The following is a 20,448-nucleotide window of genomic DNA, read 5'->3' as shown; positions in this document are numbered from 1 at the left end:
AAGCCGGGGGGGGCGGAATCTGCGCAGCGCTAAACTCGCGGCGGCGGCTCCGCTGCCGGGAAACGAGCAGGAAGCGGCTGCGTGGGGAGAGGCCATTACAGCGCGGCGCCTGCGAGAGCGGGGTGAGGGGCCGCTCCTGCCCCGGCGGGGTGTTCCCGGGCCGGGGGGGAGGTTGGGGGGCTGCGGAGGGGATACACCCTTTCGGCACTGCGGAGTCGGCGTGTTCGCGTTTGCCAGCAGCTGCTTTTGCAGGATCTAACAAAACGGCCCTGCGCATCTGCCGGAGGGCTGGRGGTGCCAGCCGCGGTTCTCCAGGAGTTCCTGCCTTCAGATTCTGCTGCCGTTGGTTCAGAGTCGTAGCAATCGTGCATCACTGCTCATTTCGCTACGCATTTATGGTATTTGTAATGAGCAAAGTCAGATTTCTTTCATAGCCTTAAACGTACATGCTGGAGCTCCTAACCTGGTATTACCGTTGGGAGGAGGGGGAGGATATTTCTTCCGCTGTTGCGATTTTTTTAATGCATTTCCTGTCTGAGGGAATGCACTCGAAGTTTTATGTGATCATTGATAGAGATCTTCAGTTTTTGTTGTTGTTGTTTGTTCGTTTGTTTTTACCTTGGAACTATGAGCTTTCCCTTTCATAATAGTGAAACAGGAAATTTGTGTAAGATGGTAGGTTAAAAGTGTGGGGAAACATCAGCATCTTGGGTTAAATTTGCCTTTTTTGCATGCAATAAGTCATTTTTCAGAACTAGAGTTTAAAATAGTTATGTGTTTGGAAGTTTTCTCCTACAATGATAATTTTTCTAGTTTTATATGAAGAGAACTTGTGTACCTTAAGGAACACAAAAGACTGTAGACCGCTTACAAGAGTAAAAAGGTTAATATTCATAATCACAAAATCAGTAAGGTTGGAAGGGACTTCTGGAGATCGTCTAGTCCAACCACTCTGCTCAAGCAGGGTCACCTAGGGCACATTTGACAGGGTTGCATCCAGGYRGGCCTTGAAGATCTCCAGAGAAGGAGACTCCACARCCTCTCWGGGCAACCTGKKCCAGTGCTCCGTCACTCTCAAAGGGAAGAAATTCCCCCTCACGGTCAGGCACAACTTCCCGTGCTTCAGTCTCTGCCCATTGCCTCTTGTCCTGTCACATGGGACCACTGAAAAGAGTTTGTCCCTGTCCCCTTGACACCATCCCTTCAGATGCTTGTACATATTGATAAGATCCCCCCTCAGTCTTCTCTTCCCCAGGCTGAAGAGGCCCAGCTCTCGCAGCCGTTCCTCAGAGGGCAGGTGCTCCAGCCCTCTGACCATCTTCATAGCCCTACGCTGGACTCTCCCCAGTAGCTCGGACACAGTACTYGACACAGTACTGGACACAGGACTCGAGATGAGGCCTCCCCAGGGCTGAGTAGAGGGGCAGGATCACCTCCCTTGACCTGCTGGCAACACTCTTCCTAATGCACCCCAGGAGACCATTGGCCTTMTTGGCCACAAGGGCACATTGCTGGCTCATGGTCARCCTGTCATCCACCAGCACTCCCAGGTCCTTCTCTGCAGAGCTGCTGTCCAGAAGGTCAGCCCCCAGCTTGTGCTGGTGCCTAGGGTTATTCTTCCCTAGGTGCAGGACYCTGCGCTTGCCCTTGTTGAACCTCATGAGGTTCCTCTCCACCCAGCTCTCCAGCCTCATCTCCTGGTAAAAACATACTGGTTTTATCATGCACCAGTCTAACCAATACCTAAAAGCACAGGAATTCTTCTTGCAATGCATTTTACTTAAGTGAAGCCAAGAACTTCATATTAGTTGTTTAAAAAACAAAAAACAAAAAAAAAGAGAGAGAGAAATTCATTTCTGCTTTTGTAAAATACTAGCATTTAATCTTTCCTAAACATGGGTACGGTTTTTTGGATTTTTTTAAACAGTTCTGTAGGTAGTAACTTGCTTTCTGCTAAGAAGCCGGTAAGATCACTGCAAAAACTCTGTGTTCATAAAATGTATAGTCTGCCAACTTTTTTTCTTGCTTTCCATTCTCTTGAATATTTCTCTATCATCTAATCAGAAGTGTATTAAGTTTACCCTTAATTTTGAATGTTAAAAATATTTATTTCCACTAATTTTGGAACTCTTGAATGTTGAGGTTTCTGACTTCTAACTTCCTTCTAAAATTGCAAGAATTTTTCAGGTTCATGTTGCCTTTGTTTTTATTTTTCAGTATACTAGATTATGGTGTACTCAGACTCGCTTTGTGAGGAACTTTAGAACTGCGTTGTGAGTCAACCTTTGTACTGGATTGGAGATAACTGCTTTTTTGTTTGTCAGGACAGAGGTATTTAAAGCACAGGATAGGTGATCTGCCCAGAGTCATATGCTTTGATGATCAAGACCTAATATTTAATTTAGACAAATGCTTAAAGAGTATTGAACAAACAAATAAGAAACCAAACATGGAAATACCTGCTAGTTCAAAGAAACAGTGCCTATTATAGTTCCTTCATCCTCCTAGGCCGTTGAGTTTGCTAGAAATAGTGTGAGTAACTGTGGACATAATTCTCAATTTACTTGCAAATTATGTTCATGCATGTTGAAAAAAGATGAGTTTAACAAATTTCTGTATCTTGTATTTATTATGAAGAAACTACAGGCAAACTACATGAGATGCATGTTGTATAAAATCCTCCTCCTTGTTTGAGAACTAATTTTTGACAGGTTGGTCTAATGGTAATTTTAAATTACATGTTGACTTTTTCTCATTCATTGTGAGCTAATAATTTTCAGTGGTTCTTCAGCTCTTTCACTTTTTTTCACTTCACTTTTTCACTACYTTTTCAACACAAATGTTCCACTGAAATAATTGAGTTTCACCTGTGCAAAAAGACCTCAAGGTTCAATATTCGAAGTAAAGCATACTGTAGTTCTTTTATTATTTGCTGTTACACAGTTCGGTTAATCTTTCAGCTAAGACTTTGTTCTTGAAAATTCTTCACCTTCACAATCGTGAGTTAACACTTCACAGAGAATAAAGCTGAGATTCTTTCCAGCCAATATGTATTTCTGAACTTTTGTATCTTATTGTAAAAGAGTCCATACAGTGTAGGTAATCAAGTCTGATTATGTACTTCTTCTTTAAAGAATGCTTTTTGTTCCTTTATACTGTTCTTGGCATTCAGGCATAGTTATATTTATTTTTGTGCTAAGTTCATTCTTATTAAAATGGAGTGTGCTAATCTTATATAGCTATACTTTATATTTGCTTAGCGCTTTCCATTTGATAAACTATGTTAAGATCTGCAAATGTTAATGTGAGAACTAAGAATGCCCTCTCAGACAGAAGTATTACTGTAATTTCGGCAAGAGTTGGATGATGGTTTTGGTAACTTCGCTGAACTATGAGATCAGAAATTTTGGTTTTCTACACTTCTGAAGGTATAATTCACAAGTCTTGTGGATGTTTCATAGGTTAGATAAGAAATCTGCTGTAAACTTGAGAATGCAGGCCTGGGGTGTTTGTAGGCTTACCACAAAACTTGGTCCGATTGTGTTGCATTTCAGTTGCTCTCTGATGTGTTGCTTTTTGTATTTTAGACGCGTGAACGTAAGGCCGTCTGTACAAGGTCCCACTCGAAGCTTGCACCAGCTTGCTCTTTCTAATAGAGGCCGGTATCAAATACTGAAGGGAACAACGTAAGAACAGGGCAGGCGCACAGAAATAACTTTCTCGTTTCTAGCATAAGAGCTTCCGAAGCCAAAAGTAATATTTGGGTTTTCTACAGCTCTTAATGGATTGCTTCTCCCAGTAAYTTGTTTAATTGCTTTTGAACCTGACCTTTGGCTTCCACAACATTCTTAGAGCAGTGATGACACTGTTTAACTGCCCATTTCATGAGAAACTCCTGTTCTGCTTTTTTAAACCTCTTATTTGATTATTTGATTTGAAATTTCTGGTTCTTGTACAGTGAGAAACTGTAAATGATTCATCTTCCTATTTTAAGCAGATGATGAAAACTTATCTATAGGTCCTTTAGCATTTCTCTTCGTCGTTACCCTTTACCTTTTAACCATCTTTAGGTGGAATTATCCTGGTCTCTTTAATCTTTCCTGGTAAAGAGGTACGAAGCCTTTGTAAACTTTTCTTCTGCTTTTGTCCTTTTCTAGTTCTATTATGCTCTTTTGGAAAGAGAGAGGCATTGCACATAGTGCTCGAGGTATTGGGGCACAGTGCAGATCGTGTTTTCTGTTCATATTCTATAATCAGTAATGATTTTTAATGTTTTGTGAATGCTGCTGAAGACCATTTGGCTGGYATTTCTTTAGAAATACGTGTAGTAACTCCACTGTCTGTTTTTAGTCACAGCTAATTTATCGTTTAACACTGTAAGTACATGCAGAGTAGGAACATTGCTTTACACTTATCAATACTTTCTTATGCATTTTTACCATCTGGTCTTTCAGTACTATGAGATTCTTTTGCAGCTCTCTGAGTGGGCAGCCTGTAAATAAYGGCTGGCTGTTACTCTTTTCCAGAAGTTTTGTTAGTACCTTGATCAGCTTCTTCACATCCCTGTGGGACTCCTTTGGTCACTGTTGCCAAGCCAATTTGAAAGCTGATTATTTATTTTTCTCCTTTGTTTCCTATTCTCAAGCCAGTTATTCCTGAGCAGCTCTCCTCCCTTTTGAACCAAAGGCAGCATTGCTTCTTTAAGAGCCTTTGAGACAGTCAAAAGCTTTTAGAGAATCCAAGTGTATAATGCCATCCTATTGCTCAGAGTTCTTTGAAGGTTTCAGATTTTGGAGGTATCGCTTCATCTACAGATGCCATGTTAACACTTCCCCATTCTGCKTATTCATATAAATGTCTGCAAATTCCTGTCTTTGTTACAGTTTCATTCCAGCTTGCACAGTGCTAGGATCATCGTGGTATCACAACTTTTATCACTGGTAGAGGTTTGTAATGCATTGGCTTCCCCCTGGGATCTTAAAAGTTAGCATCTTATTTGCTGTCTCATTCCTGTGGTACTGAGATGATTTTAGGTGATGGATCACTAGTGACAGAACATCATTTTTTATAAGAAATTTTCTTTAAAACTCTTAACTAAATACYGTCTGGTCTTGGCAGTTTTCTGTGATTTTGTGGTTTGTTTTGTGGTATTCTAAAGTCTTTTCTATGTCTATTCATTACTTTTGACTTGTTACCTTTAAAGAAGTTTTGGAAGTATTGGGTACCTCCATAAGCTCTTCTGTGGGCTTACTGAGAGAAGGGAGAAATATCTGCAGATAACAGGATTTTGTTGTTATTTTAAAGTCTCTTGAGTTTCTCAGAATGCCTTTTGCTATAATTTTATCTAACAGTTCGTTGCCTTTGCTTATCTGTGTTATTATTGTATATTTTTTTTACAGATGCCTTGCAGTTCAGCATGTTCTTTTGAACTTTCTCAGATTATTAAATGATGCTGTACTGAATATTTCTGTAACCCATATAGGTCCTGCTCAGGTTCCAATGATGTCCCCAAATGGTTCAGTGCCTACTATTTATGTGCCTCCTGGATATGCCCCACAGGTATGTCTGTTCATTTGATTCTTAACATTTTGTTTGCATGAAAATTGTAGTAGAACTGAAATAGCTAACCTGATAAATTGATGTGTCAAGTTTCAGAGTCATAGTAATCATGCAAGTAAATAATGGGAGATGTCCCRTAGTATCTCTGTGATGGGAGACTCTTCATAATTTGTATGCCATTTAGTTACAGATTAATTACTTAAATTACAATAGCAGATAGTTCCTTACTGATTTCAGGATCCTAAAGTACTAGATGCCATCTGAGCATAGAGAAGATTCATGAAACAAATAAWGCTTTGTCCAGGATCTGTACTGCTTTTCAGGTTCATGGATGTTTTTTTCCTGGCATCAATATAGTTTCAAGGACATACCCGTWGTTCCGTCTCCGGGAAGTCCCCTGCAGATTAGGAATAAAGCATCAGATGAAGTGTAGCAAGCAGCATGAAAGAATGTCAGCCCTCGCTGGGGATAAATTGTCATACAATATGTGCTTCCACAGCTCTGCTCTTCTCACTACTGGAGAAGTCCTAATTGAGATACCTGAAAATTAAAACTGATCTAAGCTAGATAACCTGGACGTCCTTTAAAGCTGATYGAAAGGCTGATTTATCTCACCTATTTGGGACATTTGTGTTAAGGTGAGGTGTACTGCCTTCTAGATGATGTCTTTTTTCTTTCCCTCAACTATAGGAAGAGCCTATAGGTTGGTAGGTCAGACTTAGAAACTAAAGCACATGAATGCTGCTCTCGGATCTTCTCATGACATTCTGCTGCTGTAACCRGTCTACTTTCGCAGATTCTGTGTGCCCATCCTATGATATTTGTTAAAAAGAAAATAATGCAACCAGAAACCTTTCATGTCCAGGATATGTTGCACAATCTATCTGAACTTCATGAAAATTTGTCCTCTAGGAAATATCTGTTAGATTGGACAGACTARTACATGGGGTCTCCATGGTTTTACCTTTCGTTTGTTGAAAGTTAGTTGATAAGTTCGTCATAAATCTTTCACAGTTGAGATCCCAAAGTGGTAGAGGAGGAATGAATTAAAAATYATGAAAGCCCATTTATCTTTAGAGTCATAGTAAAAGGGCTTGATTCCTTTTAAGATTCACTTTTAAAGAATGGAAAGAACTTTTGAAATAATTGAAATCTTAGTTTTACTCTGAGCTAATTTCTTGATTACATAATTTCAGTTGTTGAATTACTGCTTAAGAAGTTTTGTAACCTGTAAAATTCTGAATACTTTTCATGAAATAAACTTATCCTTCAGTTGAGGCTTGCAACAGGCAGACCAAAAGACTGAGCTTTGCTGGGGCATGCTTGTTAGCCTTTYATTGGAGCTTGTTCATTCAAGCAAGTGCTGTGCTAACACAGCTGTGCACCTTTTGACCTGGAGATGCCTCACACCCATCCAGCTCAGAGTACAGGTGGAATGAGCTCATGTCTGCTGCTTTCCTCTGAGTAGAAATATCATAGTCCTGTAAAACCTGTAGGTTATAAGGCTTTTGAAGTATTTACTGCTGACAAAATATACCAGCTATTGTGGATTATGTTGGAAGCTTATGTTACAAGCCAGAAGATTAGATAGCAGTCTTGCTGAAAGGGAAAACTACCACTATTGAGGTAAAAGTTACCCCAGACTTAATGCAGTCACTCCCAACAAAGTAACTTTGGTTCCTTCAGGCTTAGTATATTTTTAAAAGTCTGTGACTGCAGATGTATAGTGAGACAGATTGGAAACCAGCTAAATGCCTCAAGCCATCAGTCCAGAAGAACAAGTTCAGTATAACCATCTTTTATCTATTTTAGTTTAATTCTATTATGCCTCTACTTGCTTCAGCTACTATTTGACAATGACACAAAATACTGTCCTCTGGAAGTTAGGGATAACTACAGAATAAAGCATATTTGTTTTTCTTACATCTCATAGTTTTTTTTTAAAAAAAAATATTTCACAAGTTTGGAGATAAAAGGGAGAGGAGGTGATTTATTTCTCTCTCTCTCTTTTTTTTTGTGTGATTTTATTAATGAAACTGGAAAAAAGCACATTACATCTTTATTCATCCTCTCAAAGCTGTCTATATCTGTTGTGAATCCTCCAGTGGCACTTGGTTGTTTTACCTAGTGATACAGGCTTATGCTGGAACTAAATATTTGGCTAGTAAATACTATGATAACAGCTAACTACTTTTTTCTTTTTTTTTTCTTAATGACAGATTTGACACGATTCTGTTCGTGCTTTGTGAGATTTTTGTCTGTAGCTGCCTGATAGGGGCCTACAGTTAAGTTAATGTTTAATTTAGGTACACAGATACATCTAATTTGTTAAGCTCTCTGATTTTATGCTAGTAAACTTAAGGTCCCTGTTGCTGTGGATTGGGTAGCTATCTCTGAGTTGCTTAGAGTATCAGCAAACCCAAGAAGACATAAATGATTACAAGCATTCTAAGTCTGACCTGGAAATTAATGAAATTATAAACTGTACTGGTACTATTTTTAAGAGTGCTACATCATACATAATCTGAATTTGCCCTTAAATTTTTGATCAATTTCCCAGTAAGTTTAATGATAAAGTTATATATATCATTGCTATACACATCATGCTAGATTGCATGTTAAACATATAACTGTAATCAGAAACCRTACTGGACTGTTCTGGAGAATAAGCAGGGGCCCAGGCTAGGCATAATGAGCYTGAAAGCAACAACAAGATCTTAATGCATTTAAATAAAGGTTTGCTGAATATCCTTTTCAGTATATTGACTTGATATGGTCTGGTAGTTCAACTTAAAAATGCACGCACATGCACCCTTCTGCCCCTTTTTGATGTTCAYTTTTAAAGTTCTTCAGACGTGAAGTAGCTGACTTGAATAATTTACTCTGACATGCTGGGGTACCGTAGGGGTCTGTGAAGTACACAACCTACATGCTGTGTGAGCCTCAAACTGAGCTCTGCAGGAAAGGCTAGGGACCTAGTGAAAATCTGAATTATTTTCTATCTAGAGTTTGTCTGAATCTGAATATTTTTGCTGTATATAGTACTACATAATGTGTAATGCATATTTGATGAGGTCATTTTTTGGTGCAAGCAAACATCCTTAAAAATAATTAAATTTCTATATTTAGGGAAGTATACTGGACAACTGAAGTTCTAGTTGTCTTCACTGCAGTTAATGTATTCTACCTTAGATACCAAACAGCTACACTCTCAGTAGATACAAAGAGTGGTGTCTTCAGTAAAATTATTCTTTCCTGATAAGGGACAATTTCTCTGTACTAAAGATAGCCAGTGCTTTGCAAAGTCACATAGCTTGTACTTATTTTAAAGCTGCTTCACTTAGAACCATTATAATAATCTCCATATATATTTTTTTTCCATATTCGTCTAAGCAGGTTGATCATCTGCATTGTACACATACTTTTTCTGAATGTTACTGCTGTGTATGAAAATCTTCCCTCTGCCCTCACACCAGATGCATACACCTATATCTACATAACAATTTTTGTAAATGCAGAAGCCAAGTTTTGAAGCAGTTTCCTGCAACATCCTCACTTGCCTTGATTTGACTTGCAGAATATGAGATGTGCAAAATATTTTCCTTTCCGAGAAAATAACGCCAGAAGCTCCATTCTAGATGTATACCAGACCAATGACTGATCCTCCAAAGAGTTTTCAATCGCTTACACAGGGGAAATGTTCACAGCAAGGCACGAGACTAAATCTAGACCAATGTAGTACCCCAATGTAATCTCAAACGGTGGATGTGGAAGTGTCTTGGCACCAAGTGCTTTGGTCTGCTCCTATTGCATCAGATTACTTGTCAATGTAGAGGTAGCCTATCTGTCCACACCTGATTTCAGATACCAGTGAAAACTTAGGTCATGGGGCTGCCTTGTCCCTACTTAGGAAATACTCAGAATATTCTAGATTTTTCTTACATCTTCTCCTTTTCCAAATAAACATTTCATCCCAAAACTCTTACARGGCAGTCCCCCTGGCGTTTTTCTGCAACATTTTTCTAGTAAGTTGAGAACAACTATTTATAAGCATCCCAGATACTTTGTCCTCGCAGTAAGTCCAAGTCAAGCYGTGCCGCAATCATCTCATTTAGATATTACCAGCAAAGTCATGTTTATTTGTAAAATTATCACTGTTGGTACCATGTAGATAGGATCATGATAGCCATCTTTTCTGTCTTTGATGTGCTTCAAGCAGTGACCTCTCTTTGTTGTGCAGTTGATGGCTGATCCTCGTCTGGAGTGAAAAATGTTTTTCAGTTTGGTACTTGTACTTGATCCATAGGCCTTTGTGTCTGCTTGCCTACAGACCCCTCTCACGCTCCACGTTCTGTGCACGACGCTCCTTGGCTCCGTGCATCTTCTGTGACCATGCTTATTCTCATTGTGGGATCACATACACTGGTTTTGTTTGTTTGAACTTTCAGCAGCGTTGTTTTACTCGGATCCCTCAGCAAAAGGTCGTCCGGTCACAGCTCTCCTGCTCGCCACAGATTTTTGCAGCAACACGCTTGTTTGAGCACCCGGAGTCAGGCACAGGTTGCCACAAAGTCTCTCGTATTCTCTGAACCCTGTTTAGTTTCTTTCAAAGTGACATTTAAACAGCAAAAGTTTTTAAGGACTTTTAAAAATTACCTTGAGCTGTAAAGGAGTATTGAGAAGGCTGACTACCATCCTGCTAGATTTGTACTTGAGYAGCTGGGCAGCTGATGGCTGCTGCATGCTGATGGGCACAGCGTGAAGCACCATACCTGCTGGGTTAGTGTAGGRGGCTTGTGTTGGGTGGATAGCAAAGAGCAGGCACTGTCCTGCCTGTTCTCTCCATTTGGGCAGACCTAGATCGATCCCAGCACCAGGTGGCTTCCAGGGAGCCATCTAGTTGTTGCATTGCAGAACAAATGCTAGGAGCAGTGTTGCATGCATGCATGCACTGTGAATGAGTGGGAAAACAGGGCCCTGGGGACAAGCTGCACTGACGCCATAAATGCATCTAGATGTTTATAAGATGTTATTGCAATCAGACTTTGTAGCAGAACATTTTTTCCCATCACATTCAGAAATTAATGGCATTGTTTCGGTTTCTTAAAGACATAGTCTTTACAATGACCTAGAGAATTCTTAAATTGTCCTCTCTCTACGTGCAGTTTTTTTGTCTTTTTCTCTCTTATTTTGCTTTTCTCCAACTTGGAAAAGGTTTTGCTTCTTTATTCAGAATGGTTTTGCTATTGTTAGTTTTAAGTATTTATAGAAACATAGCTTTCAAGCTATCTCATTCCAGGCRCATTTATTCTTCTGCTTGTTACTAAGCATTTCTTTCTGATGCATGTTCTCTCTCATTGTGCAGGTTATTGAGGACAACGGTGTTCGAAGGGTYGTGGTGGTTCCCCAGGCTCCAGAATTTCACCCTGCTGGTCACGCAGTGATACACAGACCTCCACATCCCCCCCTGCCAGGCTTCCTTCCTCTTCCAGCCATGATACCCCCTCCACCACGTCATATATACTCGCCAGTGACCGGAGCGGGTGATATGGCAACACAGTACATTCCTCARTATCACACCTCGCAAGTCTATGGAGATATGGGTAAGTAGCTTATTATCCGTTGCAAGTTCTGTCAAAGCAAGCGTGCTGTTGTATTGGTTTCCAGAATCAGTGCTACTGATGGACTTGCTTTATCAAGCAAGACCATAGCTTGAATAGGAGCTAGACAAACAAGCTTTATGAAGAGACCAGTCTCATTTTTACTGAAGTTTGTTATTCCAGAAAAGGTTCCTTTCACTAAGTTGATCTGTTTATTCAATGATGCATTTAATACATAGATATCTTTTTATGGGTAGCAGTTATGGATTTGCCTGGGAAAGGCAAAGTGGAACAATGCAAGAAGTATTTGTAGTGAATCAGTTGGTGTTTTTCCTTCTGATTCTGTATTTAAATCCATACCTGAGCACTGTTTTGAGATATGAGGTCTTGTAAGCATCCTGCTTAYGGCAGAAAACGAAGTGCTTAATATTGTTTACAAAAAAGTATGCRATTTTTCATCAACCCATATATGTCTAGTCTAAATTCCAGCTTGAATAGTTAGGTGTTACCCACTTAAATTTTACATTGTAATTGAAGTGGCCTTTGGTAGTGCTACCAATATCTGTCTTTAATACTATTTAGTGATTTAGTGTACACGTGTACTGACCCGGGGCAAGGTGGAGCTATTAGATAAATATTTACATTTCCAGTACACTTGTTTTTCTTTGGATAAACTTCTGCTTTAAAGTAGGTGCTGACCTTGAAAGACTTGGAGGGAGCACTGTCAGGTTGCTGTCTTCACAGAAAGAAGAGAGAAGCTATGGAGAGAGAGACTAGCGCTTTGTCATGTTGCTGTAGATGCATAGATTCTAAATGTTGTGTAACTAAAACATTTTTAATTATCTGCCATATAGSCACTATGCTTAAATAGTCATGAGTTAGAAAGCAGTCAGATAAAAATACGTGCATATCTTGACCTTTCTGGTAATTCTCAGAATTTCTGTATTCTTGTATTGCAGTTTCTTGTTTCTTGGATGCTTATTTATACTTTTATTAACTTCTTGGTTTGTTGTAGATGAGAATTGTTTACTTTTAGTTTTCTAAATTAAGAATTAGAGTTTGATAATAAAATGCGTAAGATATAAGGGATACTTTGTAATGAAATAATGTATTTTAGACTTCAGCTGCTAGATTATATCCCTTTAGCAGGAATTCAGTAACAATTTGCTAAACTACTAAGATCATAAAGAATAGATGATGTAGAGAGATTCTTTGGTTTTGCTTTATTTTAAATACAGAAGTTCAGTTTACTTACATCAGTTAGCTCTTTAGCTTAGCCATTTTGGTATACAAAATCAAAATGAACTTTTGAAAAGAAGCAAATAATTTAAACCATTRGAAGACTGGAAAACCATAAGAAGACTAGATTAAGATTAGAAGGAAACCATAAGAAGAATAGATTTCCAAAGTTAGCAGTTAACATTTAATTCTCTRAAATTGTATTTTAATACATATTCAAGATGACGTTGAAGTTAAAAAGTTAAAAGACTATTTTAGTTTGTTACRTGCTTAACGTAGATTCCATGTTTAATTTTGAACTGTTGACTGGGGCTGTGACTTTCAGATGTCAGAGTCTACAATTAGGCTCCTATATGAGGAATCTGAATTTAAGGAACAAAATCATCAAAAATGCTTAAATGCAGTAATTCTCTAACAGGATCACCTTAGTCTTCAATATTGATGAAAATTGAATTTGTAAATATATACAGCTTATTTAGTAATCCTGTGTCACACTTTTCAAGTATTAAATTCATCTGAGAAAAAGGAACTGAAAAACTTTCTGATTTGTGTGTTACATCCTTTTTGCCAAAAAGTTATATATTTGATTTGATCTTCTGTAATTCCTAGCACGCAAAAAATAACAAAAAAAAATTGTTTTCATTCTTTAACCRAGGGATACAACTTGACCTAAAATGGTCAAATTCAATAATGGTTTTAAAATATTATTTTTGAAAGAGGTGGCAGATGCATTGTTTTTGTTTTGCTAAGCTGTCTACACTGAAGAAATTACTTTGAAGGTCCAAATCTCTCTTACTATATCTTGAGTCCTTAAAGCTGACTGCATTATAAATTTTTGGCATTTATGTTCCAGAAACCGGGAGGTGATATATTGGTTCTGCTGAAGTCAGAGGCAAAATTTCCATGTCCTCCATGGAATGAGACTATTGGGTGCTTCATTTCGTGTAGCACAGCCTTTCATTTTTACAGAATATAGGCATATAGTGGTACATTGAAATTTCCATCACTGCTCAGTAAATTTTAAGATAGTCTGCATTTATTGAATTAAATGTGTGAAAAAAATATTGTTTATTTTTGCATATGTCCTAATTTACACTCTGCTAATAATTTTCAATTMTTTCCATCTTTTCTGGAGGACAAATGATTGCATTATCTGAGGTGTTGCTGGAATTTGAAGATTTTCTAATTTTCAAACATTTAAAAATAAATTCAGATATTCTGAATTCTTTTTTCATTATTGAGTTGATTTAAGAATATGATTTTAAAAGTTTTGATAAATAGTTTTTAAAGGGTTTTGACTGTAATTTGAGATCAGTTCTCTTATAATTCTTCTCACATTTCTAAGCTTTTCTTTTAAATACAAATGGTACATAAACTAAGAAAAAAGTTTGTTCATCCTGAGACAAATCTCCGTTGTCCATAAACATAACCAAAACCAACTATTTGCCTAATTTCTCATAGGTTTATATTTAAAAAAACAGTTGCTGCCATGAGATACACTGTTTCAGTCCTTATTGAATCATTAAAGTGTTTCTAAGTATAGAGATGAAATGAATAAAAATTTTGAAATTGGACAGTCTGCAGTTTAAATTTTTCCATTAGCCTAGTAGTGACCTTTTTTCTTCCAAATGGATGTTTGACTCAGTGATGGGACTTTTTGATGAAACTGCAGCAGTGCTTCAAGTTTTTTTGCACAAATATAGTAAACTTAAAGACCTGTCTTCACTGTTCTAGCATCTTTCAGTTTTCGTGTGCTTTTAAGTTTTTTTTTGTTTGTTTGTTTGTTTGTTTTTTGATTTCTGCTGCTCTATTAAAACAATAGAGCTGTGGTTGTGTTCCAAAACTTAAAACTTTCGTATTTTTCATTCAACATTACAGTAGACCTAATCCCATGTAGGGTATATCCAAGTAGCGGTATATTTTTTCTGTGTTAACTTTATTCTACACCTTTACARTTCAAGGAAAAACATAGAAACATCTTAAAATCCACTTTATAACTAGGAAAGGAAAGAATCCAGTTCAGTATATAAAAGCTTTTACCTGCTGGACAGTTTCAGTTTTACAATAAGAAAAGTCTAACTTCTAACTCACTGAAAGTGCACACAAGCATGCATTTAGCTCGCATAGCATCTTTATATAGATTTGTAAATGCATGCTGTTTTTAATTAAATTTTTTGTATTTTTTTTTCTTTACTTTTGTTTAGATGCTCTACCTGCTCATGGAAGATCCAACTTTAGAGATGAAAGGTCTAGTAAAACATATGAGCGGTTACAAAAAAAATTAAAAGATCGACATGGAACTCAGAAGGATAAATTAAATAGTCCTCCGTCATCTCCTCAGAAATGCCCTTCTCCTACAAATGAACATAATGGACTTGCAAAAGGACAGGATGCAGCTGGTGTAAGCACAGGTTCTACCAAGAGCAAATCTGTGGGTAAAGGAAAAAGCAATTCTCAGACAGACACAGAAGTAGAAGGTAAGTGTTAACAAAAATAATATGCATATCATGCAAATGCAGTGTCTAACTGAGTGTGATTTTTGCAGACAGAATACCATACTTCTGACAATCATGAAGTTGAGTAGTAGCCCATAACCGCACAGATTTGCGTAGAATGGAGTTAAGGACAACTGACCTGCTCCTTATACTCAAAGGATAGGCTTAAGAAAACAAAACTACTGACTTTAGGTCTCCATGTAGATTTGAACAAAAGATATTTGTCATATTCCRTAACACTGCTTAAAGAAAAGTCTGGACTTTGGCCAGAGTTACGTTGGTGTTTACACTTTGATAAATCAGCAAGTGCTGATGGCCTGCTTGATAGTACAGAAAACATGGAAAGAAACAGCCTTTGATAGAGGCATTCAATTTATTAAAGAGGAGTATTTCTTAACAGAGATACTGTTCTTGCACATAATGCCTGTCCCTATCAGTTCATTATTGAAAGGCCTTTGGACTGGTCCTTAGGAACTGTCTTGCATAATGTTTTTTTTTTGCCTAATGAAGAATAAAGATACGAACATGCACTGAGAGTTCAAAGCAGCACRGCAGGTGTTACGAAGATAGGAATGGATAAAGTGAATAAAACAGTGTATACCTTCAGTGAGAAAAGACACAGAAACACCAGCTGAGTAACAGAACCATACTGACCCATGAATGAGGACAAGAAGTTCCCATGTGATCATTGCTGGTGTGAAGGTTGGAGCTACAACAGTCTTCAGGGCTATGCCAGGTTAATGAGTGGGATGATGTGAATCTGAATTTGTTATTCGTTTTGCAGCTTTGATAAAGGGAGTCCACTGCATTGTTTTCCATATTCCTTGCAGTCAAATCAGGATTCAAGAAGAATCAATCTTTTACACAAACATAAAGTACCCTTAACTAGAAAGTTCTATTGTGCCAAAAGCTGGAGTTGTTAATGTAGTCATCTCTGTAGATTGTTAAATTACTTTTGAACTTCTGCTGTTGAACCTCTTCAAAATAAGGACTGGAGCTTCAAATATGACTTCATGTTTTCTACAATACTACCATAGRCAGTGTGTTTATTATTAGTACTTTTATTTCCCAGTGAAGCTCATGACAGAAAAATGGCCAAATTCACTCAGTCTTAGTCATACAATCATTGTCACATCTGAAACTGTGTCACCGAACAGCATACAAGTCACTGTCACAGCGCTTCAGGTTCAGAAATCGACATCAAAGGCTTGTCATTAGTCAAGTGTAATTCAGTCAGACTAGAGGTGTAACTGTTGATGCTGAGGGAGATAAACCATGATGTTCTTAACTAGTTGAAGCTTCGTCCTGTGAGATGATGGGTTTTGCTCATGTGTATTGCTATAGCCCAGAAAGAATGTGAAGAAAGTACATCTAACCAACACCAGGAAGCTTGTTCACCTACAAAAATAGTTAAAAACTTACTTGTAGGTGATACCACATGAAAGCTTGGTAGCAAAGGGACACTTTAAGATGCAGCCTAAGTTCAGTAATTAGGAACATTCACCGAACTGTTGCTCCAGACTTGGATGAATACTTCTCACTGTAGTTCCAGAGTAATATCTGTCTTGACTTCAGTTTACTTGCAGTTAGCTGTTATTCATCTGTAACCTAACTTCAGCAAGACCACTTTTCAAATTCATTTAGTTCATGTGGCTTTTGGAAAATGATAGACTTGACTTATAATGAGAAAATAGTATGTACTGTGACGTGGAATTGTGGTAACAAACAGAAATCAGAAGTGCATTTAATACATTTCAAAAAAAAAAAAGAAAAGAAAAATTAGAACTATTAAGTCATAAATAGATTTGACTTGACTTCTTTTTAAAAAAATTTTCCAAGATTTATTGTTTTAAGATGGGTCTTCAAGTGAATGAAAAATGCCTGGCAGCATCTACAAAACGGAGTAGCCTGTTTAATTACCTACTACTATAATTTGATCGTTACAGTGGTGTGTAAGAGAAAGCACATAAAATACTTTCTGTAAGTTTCTCTGAATACTTTGAACAGCTCATATGTACCTTCAGGTGAAGCAAAAGACCTTAAATCTCCTTCCCTGAGATATAACTGAAGCTAAGCTAAGGTTTGCCATGTTGCAACTGAGAAAGGTCAGGAGTGTTACTAGTAGCACTCCAGCTGATGTGCAGTAACATGTATAAACTTCTGTAGCTTGATCATTAGTCTGCATCCCAAGAGAAATCTCTGGAAGATATTTCTGATAGCTGAGAAATTAAGTTGTCCAGAGCAGTAGTTTAGCATAATATATTAATAAAGGATAACCATACTATCTATTTCATTAATCACAGAACAGATTTAGAAATAGTTTTATATGAACAACTTCTTGGGGAGCTTTTTCAGTTTCACATCACCCTGAATGAGTCAAGTGGGCAAGGTATTCTATTTTATATGTACTTCAGTTTATATATGCACTGCACTTTTTGAAATTTAAAAGCTATTTCAATGTAAAATCACTGAATAATGATTCATGGGTACTTGTTGTTTGCTTTGATTTTGTTCTTTAAGAAAAGGATGAAGAAACAAAAGCACTTGAAGCACTTCTTTCTAATATAGCCAAGCCAGTGGTAAGTAGATGTGGCTTTCCATAAAATCTGAAAGTATCTGTTCCTGTTTTCTAGTTATGCTTCATTTTGTCTGTGCCAAGTTTAAAGGATCTTTAGTTCTCAGCAGTGATGAAAATGCACTTAATTTGCGGTCACCAAAATGTAAATGGCAAAAGTAATATTTAGTCAATCAATATTTATGAAGCTAAATTTGTTCTAATACTTAGTAATTTCTTGGCACCTTGTGAAGTCCTCTGTCCATCAGTCATCCTGAGTAAAAATAATCCATGTCCCTTATTATAAACTACAAAAAGTCCATGCAAGTGAAGTTTCAGGAGAAGCTGGCCATGGTTTTGTCCAGCCAGCCAGTGGCTCCCTCCAGAACCTCCCTTCGTCACTCCTCCACACACACAGCCACAGTTTCTTATCCCTTTGGCTCAAATCAGATTAGTTCCTAATGTAGCTAATACAGAAAACTTTTAACAGAAAGAAGGGCATACAGAGAAAAGAAGGAAAAAGGTCAGATGGAATTGTCATGGAGCTTGTAACAGTGGCATTCATCAGCTACATGCTTTTTCCCCTTCTCCTCCAAGGCAACCTGACCCCGATTTTAGTGTTCCAAGTCTTAATTCTCCTTGTATAGATCATTTTATAGCATGGTGCTGCAAGGGCTGAGTGGAGATTGTAATTGCAGAGAAAGTCCTAAATGCTTGGGGTCCCCTGCTGTTTCCTCGCATCAGAATGGGATAATATGTCTTCAGTGCCCCCTGACTTGGGTGGCTAAGCAGCTTAGAAGACAAAGCTGTCTGAATCAGGTAAGGAGAGGTAATAGGTCTATAAGGAGGAATTAAGGAACTCCTTGAGATCCCTTCATCCTTGAGATGAAGAGGGGGATGAGCTGATTCTAGCTATTGCTGGAGTGAAGACAGTAGCTGTGACAAATTTGGTAACAGTGGACAGGATGGCCTTGGAGACTGGAGCCAATGGAGAGGCAATAAAAAGAATTTCTGGAGAAGAAACTGGGGCTGGTAAAATAGCTTAGGAAGATTAAAGTGTGCCAGAGGAAGGAAGTGAGAGGTGTGGACACACCTCTGACAAAGAACCCGGATATGAAGGACAATCAAGACAGAGGAATATTAAAATAGATGAGGAATCTAGGATGGGAAAAAGAAGCCAGGAGCAAAAAGAACAGTGGATGTGAAGTACTGTAAAAACAACATGAAGAACAAATGGCTTTTCTTTTCATTATTCTTACAAGCAGACTGATGTTGGAAGGGTGGAGGGATTCTGAAGGTCTTGTTGATAAGCGGTGGGCAACTCGGGAGTGGTAACAAGAGGCTGAAAGAGCTTGGGAAAGATTAAGGTTGGTTGGACAAGGACACTAGAATTGTGATGTAGGACTGAAGACTGCAATTGAGAGAGTGAGGAGTTCAGACTGGAATGAGGAATGAGTGATAACACCAGGACTTAAAAAAGCTGGAGAAGAAAGGAAATAAGTAATTGTGGCTGTGCTAATAAATAGGAGAATCTGTATCTGATAGTGTCTGTTTTTCTGTAGGTCATCGCCATTCATTTTATAAAGTAGAACTACTTTGGGAATGGATCAGGGCTGTATAACTAACAGGACAGTTGTTTTAGATACCTGTTGTCTCTGGGTGATGAGGTTCTATACTAACAATAAGGAAGCATGTGCCTGATTAAGTGGGTTTGTTGCTAGGTTAGTTTACTGCAACTTAAATCAGTGTCAGTGGGACATACTGAACACCGATCTTCCTGTAATCTTCAAAGTATGAGTGTGTGTTATGCTCTTTTGACTCTGAGAGAATTCAGATGATCCTTTCTATCCTCCCTGGCAGTATGAGGACCAGATTCTCTTGCAGATATGTGCACACTCCTCTGTCAGTGGTCAGGGCATACAAGATGTTATCCAAGTCTGGGATGCCTTCAGTTACTTCATTGCTAATGAAAATGACAACCCTGAGCATCCTGGGGCAGTTAGACTGAGAAGTGTGATTAAAATTTTATATCTTCTACTGCATTGCAAAGGACATGCAAAAATGTCAGTGTCCCAGTAATTCCTTGTCATCTTACTTCCCCTGATTTCCTTCCACCCACAACAGTCAACCATTCATGCCTTTTAGGCAAGCATGGCTATTTTCACTGTTCTTCTTCCCAGCTATGTCCTTTCTTTAACTTCATTGCATATTGCTGTGTGCCTGTAAATGCTCTCTGCAGCAGCAGCAGACTTCACAGGCCTAGGCGGTAGTGGTCTCTTACAGACTAAACAGTAGCAAAACAGGCAGCAAGTGAGACTTCCAGCACTTGGCAATATTTCTTGCTTCCTACTTTGCTTTGCAAAGGCAAAGGACTGTCAGGGCTGTGGGTGGATGGARGACTGGTTGATGCTGCAGCTTGGGGGAGTGTGATCTGATAAGAGCAAGAGAGGCTGTATTAGCTACTTAGGCATTTCAGAATCAGAAGCAAACCTCCCACAGGTTCTCCAAGGAAACTTTTCCTCACCCTCCCACACGTAAACCAAGAATGTGTGTTTCTTTCCCTCCTTCCCTGCAGTTCTTATCAGAAATAATCCTTCTGGATTTTGATGAAGTTTTTGCTTGAAGCACTGTATCAGGGGTATCAGGATATTTCTTTTGATGTGTCATCAGCACTCCATTCTCTGGTTGAACTTGAGTGCTGATATGGGGAAAATTGGATGTTGGCCATGGCAGTGGTCATACAACCAGATGTTCGTACAATCACTGTCCAATGCAATGTCCATTGCACCACATCCTGTGATAGTTTTAAGGCTAGGACTTAACTTGGACTGTCCTTGTCTAGGCCTAATCAGATGTAGGCGCCATGAGGTGCTTTCATTTACATATCTCCTTCAATTCTGTATGCGGTGTGGAGCACATCAGCCTTRCTGCCTCTAGACTCCCATTAGTGTTCTGGTTTAAGACATAGTTTTCATTTTCTTTAACTTTTCCCTATGTGTAT

At 38.3% G+C, this 20,448-nt stretch overlaps 1 protein-coding gene across 2 annotated transcripts in view; it reads left to right on the top strand.

Annotated features, from left to right (window-relative positions):
* Positions 1–20,448, top strand: part of FNDC3A (fibronectin type III domain containing 3A) — a 118,357-nt gene that overhangs the window by 59,577 nt on the left and 38,332 nt on the right. For both annotated transcript variants that reach the window (XM_085324995.1, XM_085324996.1), the window contains 4 exons: positions 5,483–5,559; positions 10,925–11,162; positions 14,603–14,875; positions 17,414–17,472. In XM_085324995.1, the coding sequence (XP_085181121.1) occupies positions 5,483–5,559; positions 10,925–11,162; positions 14,603–14,875; positions 17,414–17,472 (647 nt within the window). The remainder of the gene's footprint in view (positions 1–5,482; positions 5,560–10,924; positions 11,163–14,602; positions 14,876–17,413; positions 17,473–20,448) is intronic.

Source organism: Rhea americana, unplaced genomic scaffold (genome assembly GCF_003343005.1).
Source record: "Rhea americana isolate MKP2758 unplaced genomic scaffold, rheAme1 scaffold_95, whole genome shotgun sequence".
Classification (NCBI taxonomy): Eukaryota; Metazoa; Chordata; class Aves; order Rheiformes; family Rheidae; genus Rhea; species Rhea americana.
The sequence above is the reverse complement of the archived record's forward strand: the minus strand, read 5'-3'. Positions and strand labels throughout refer to the sequence as shown.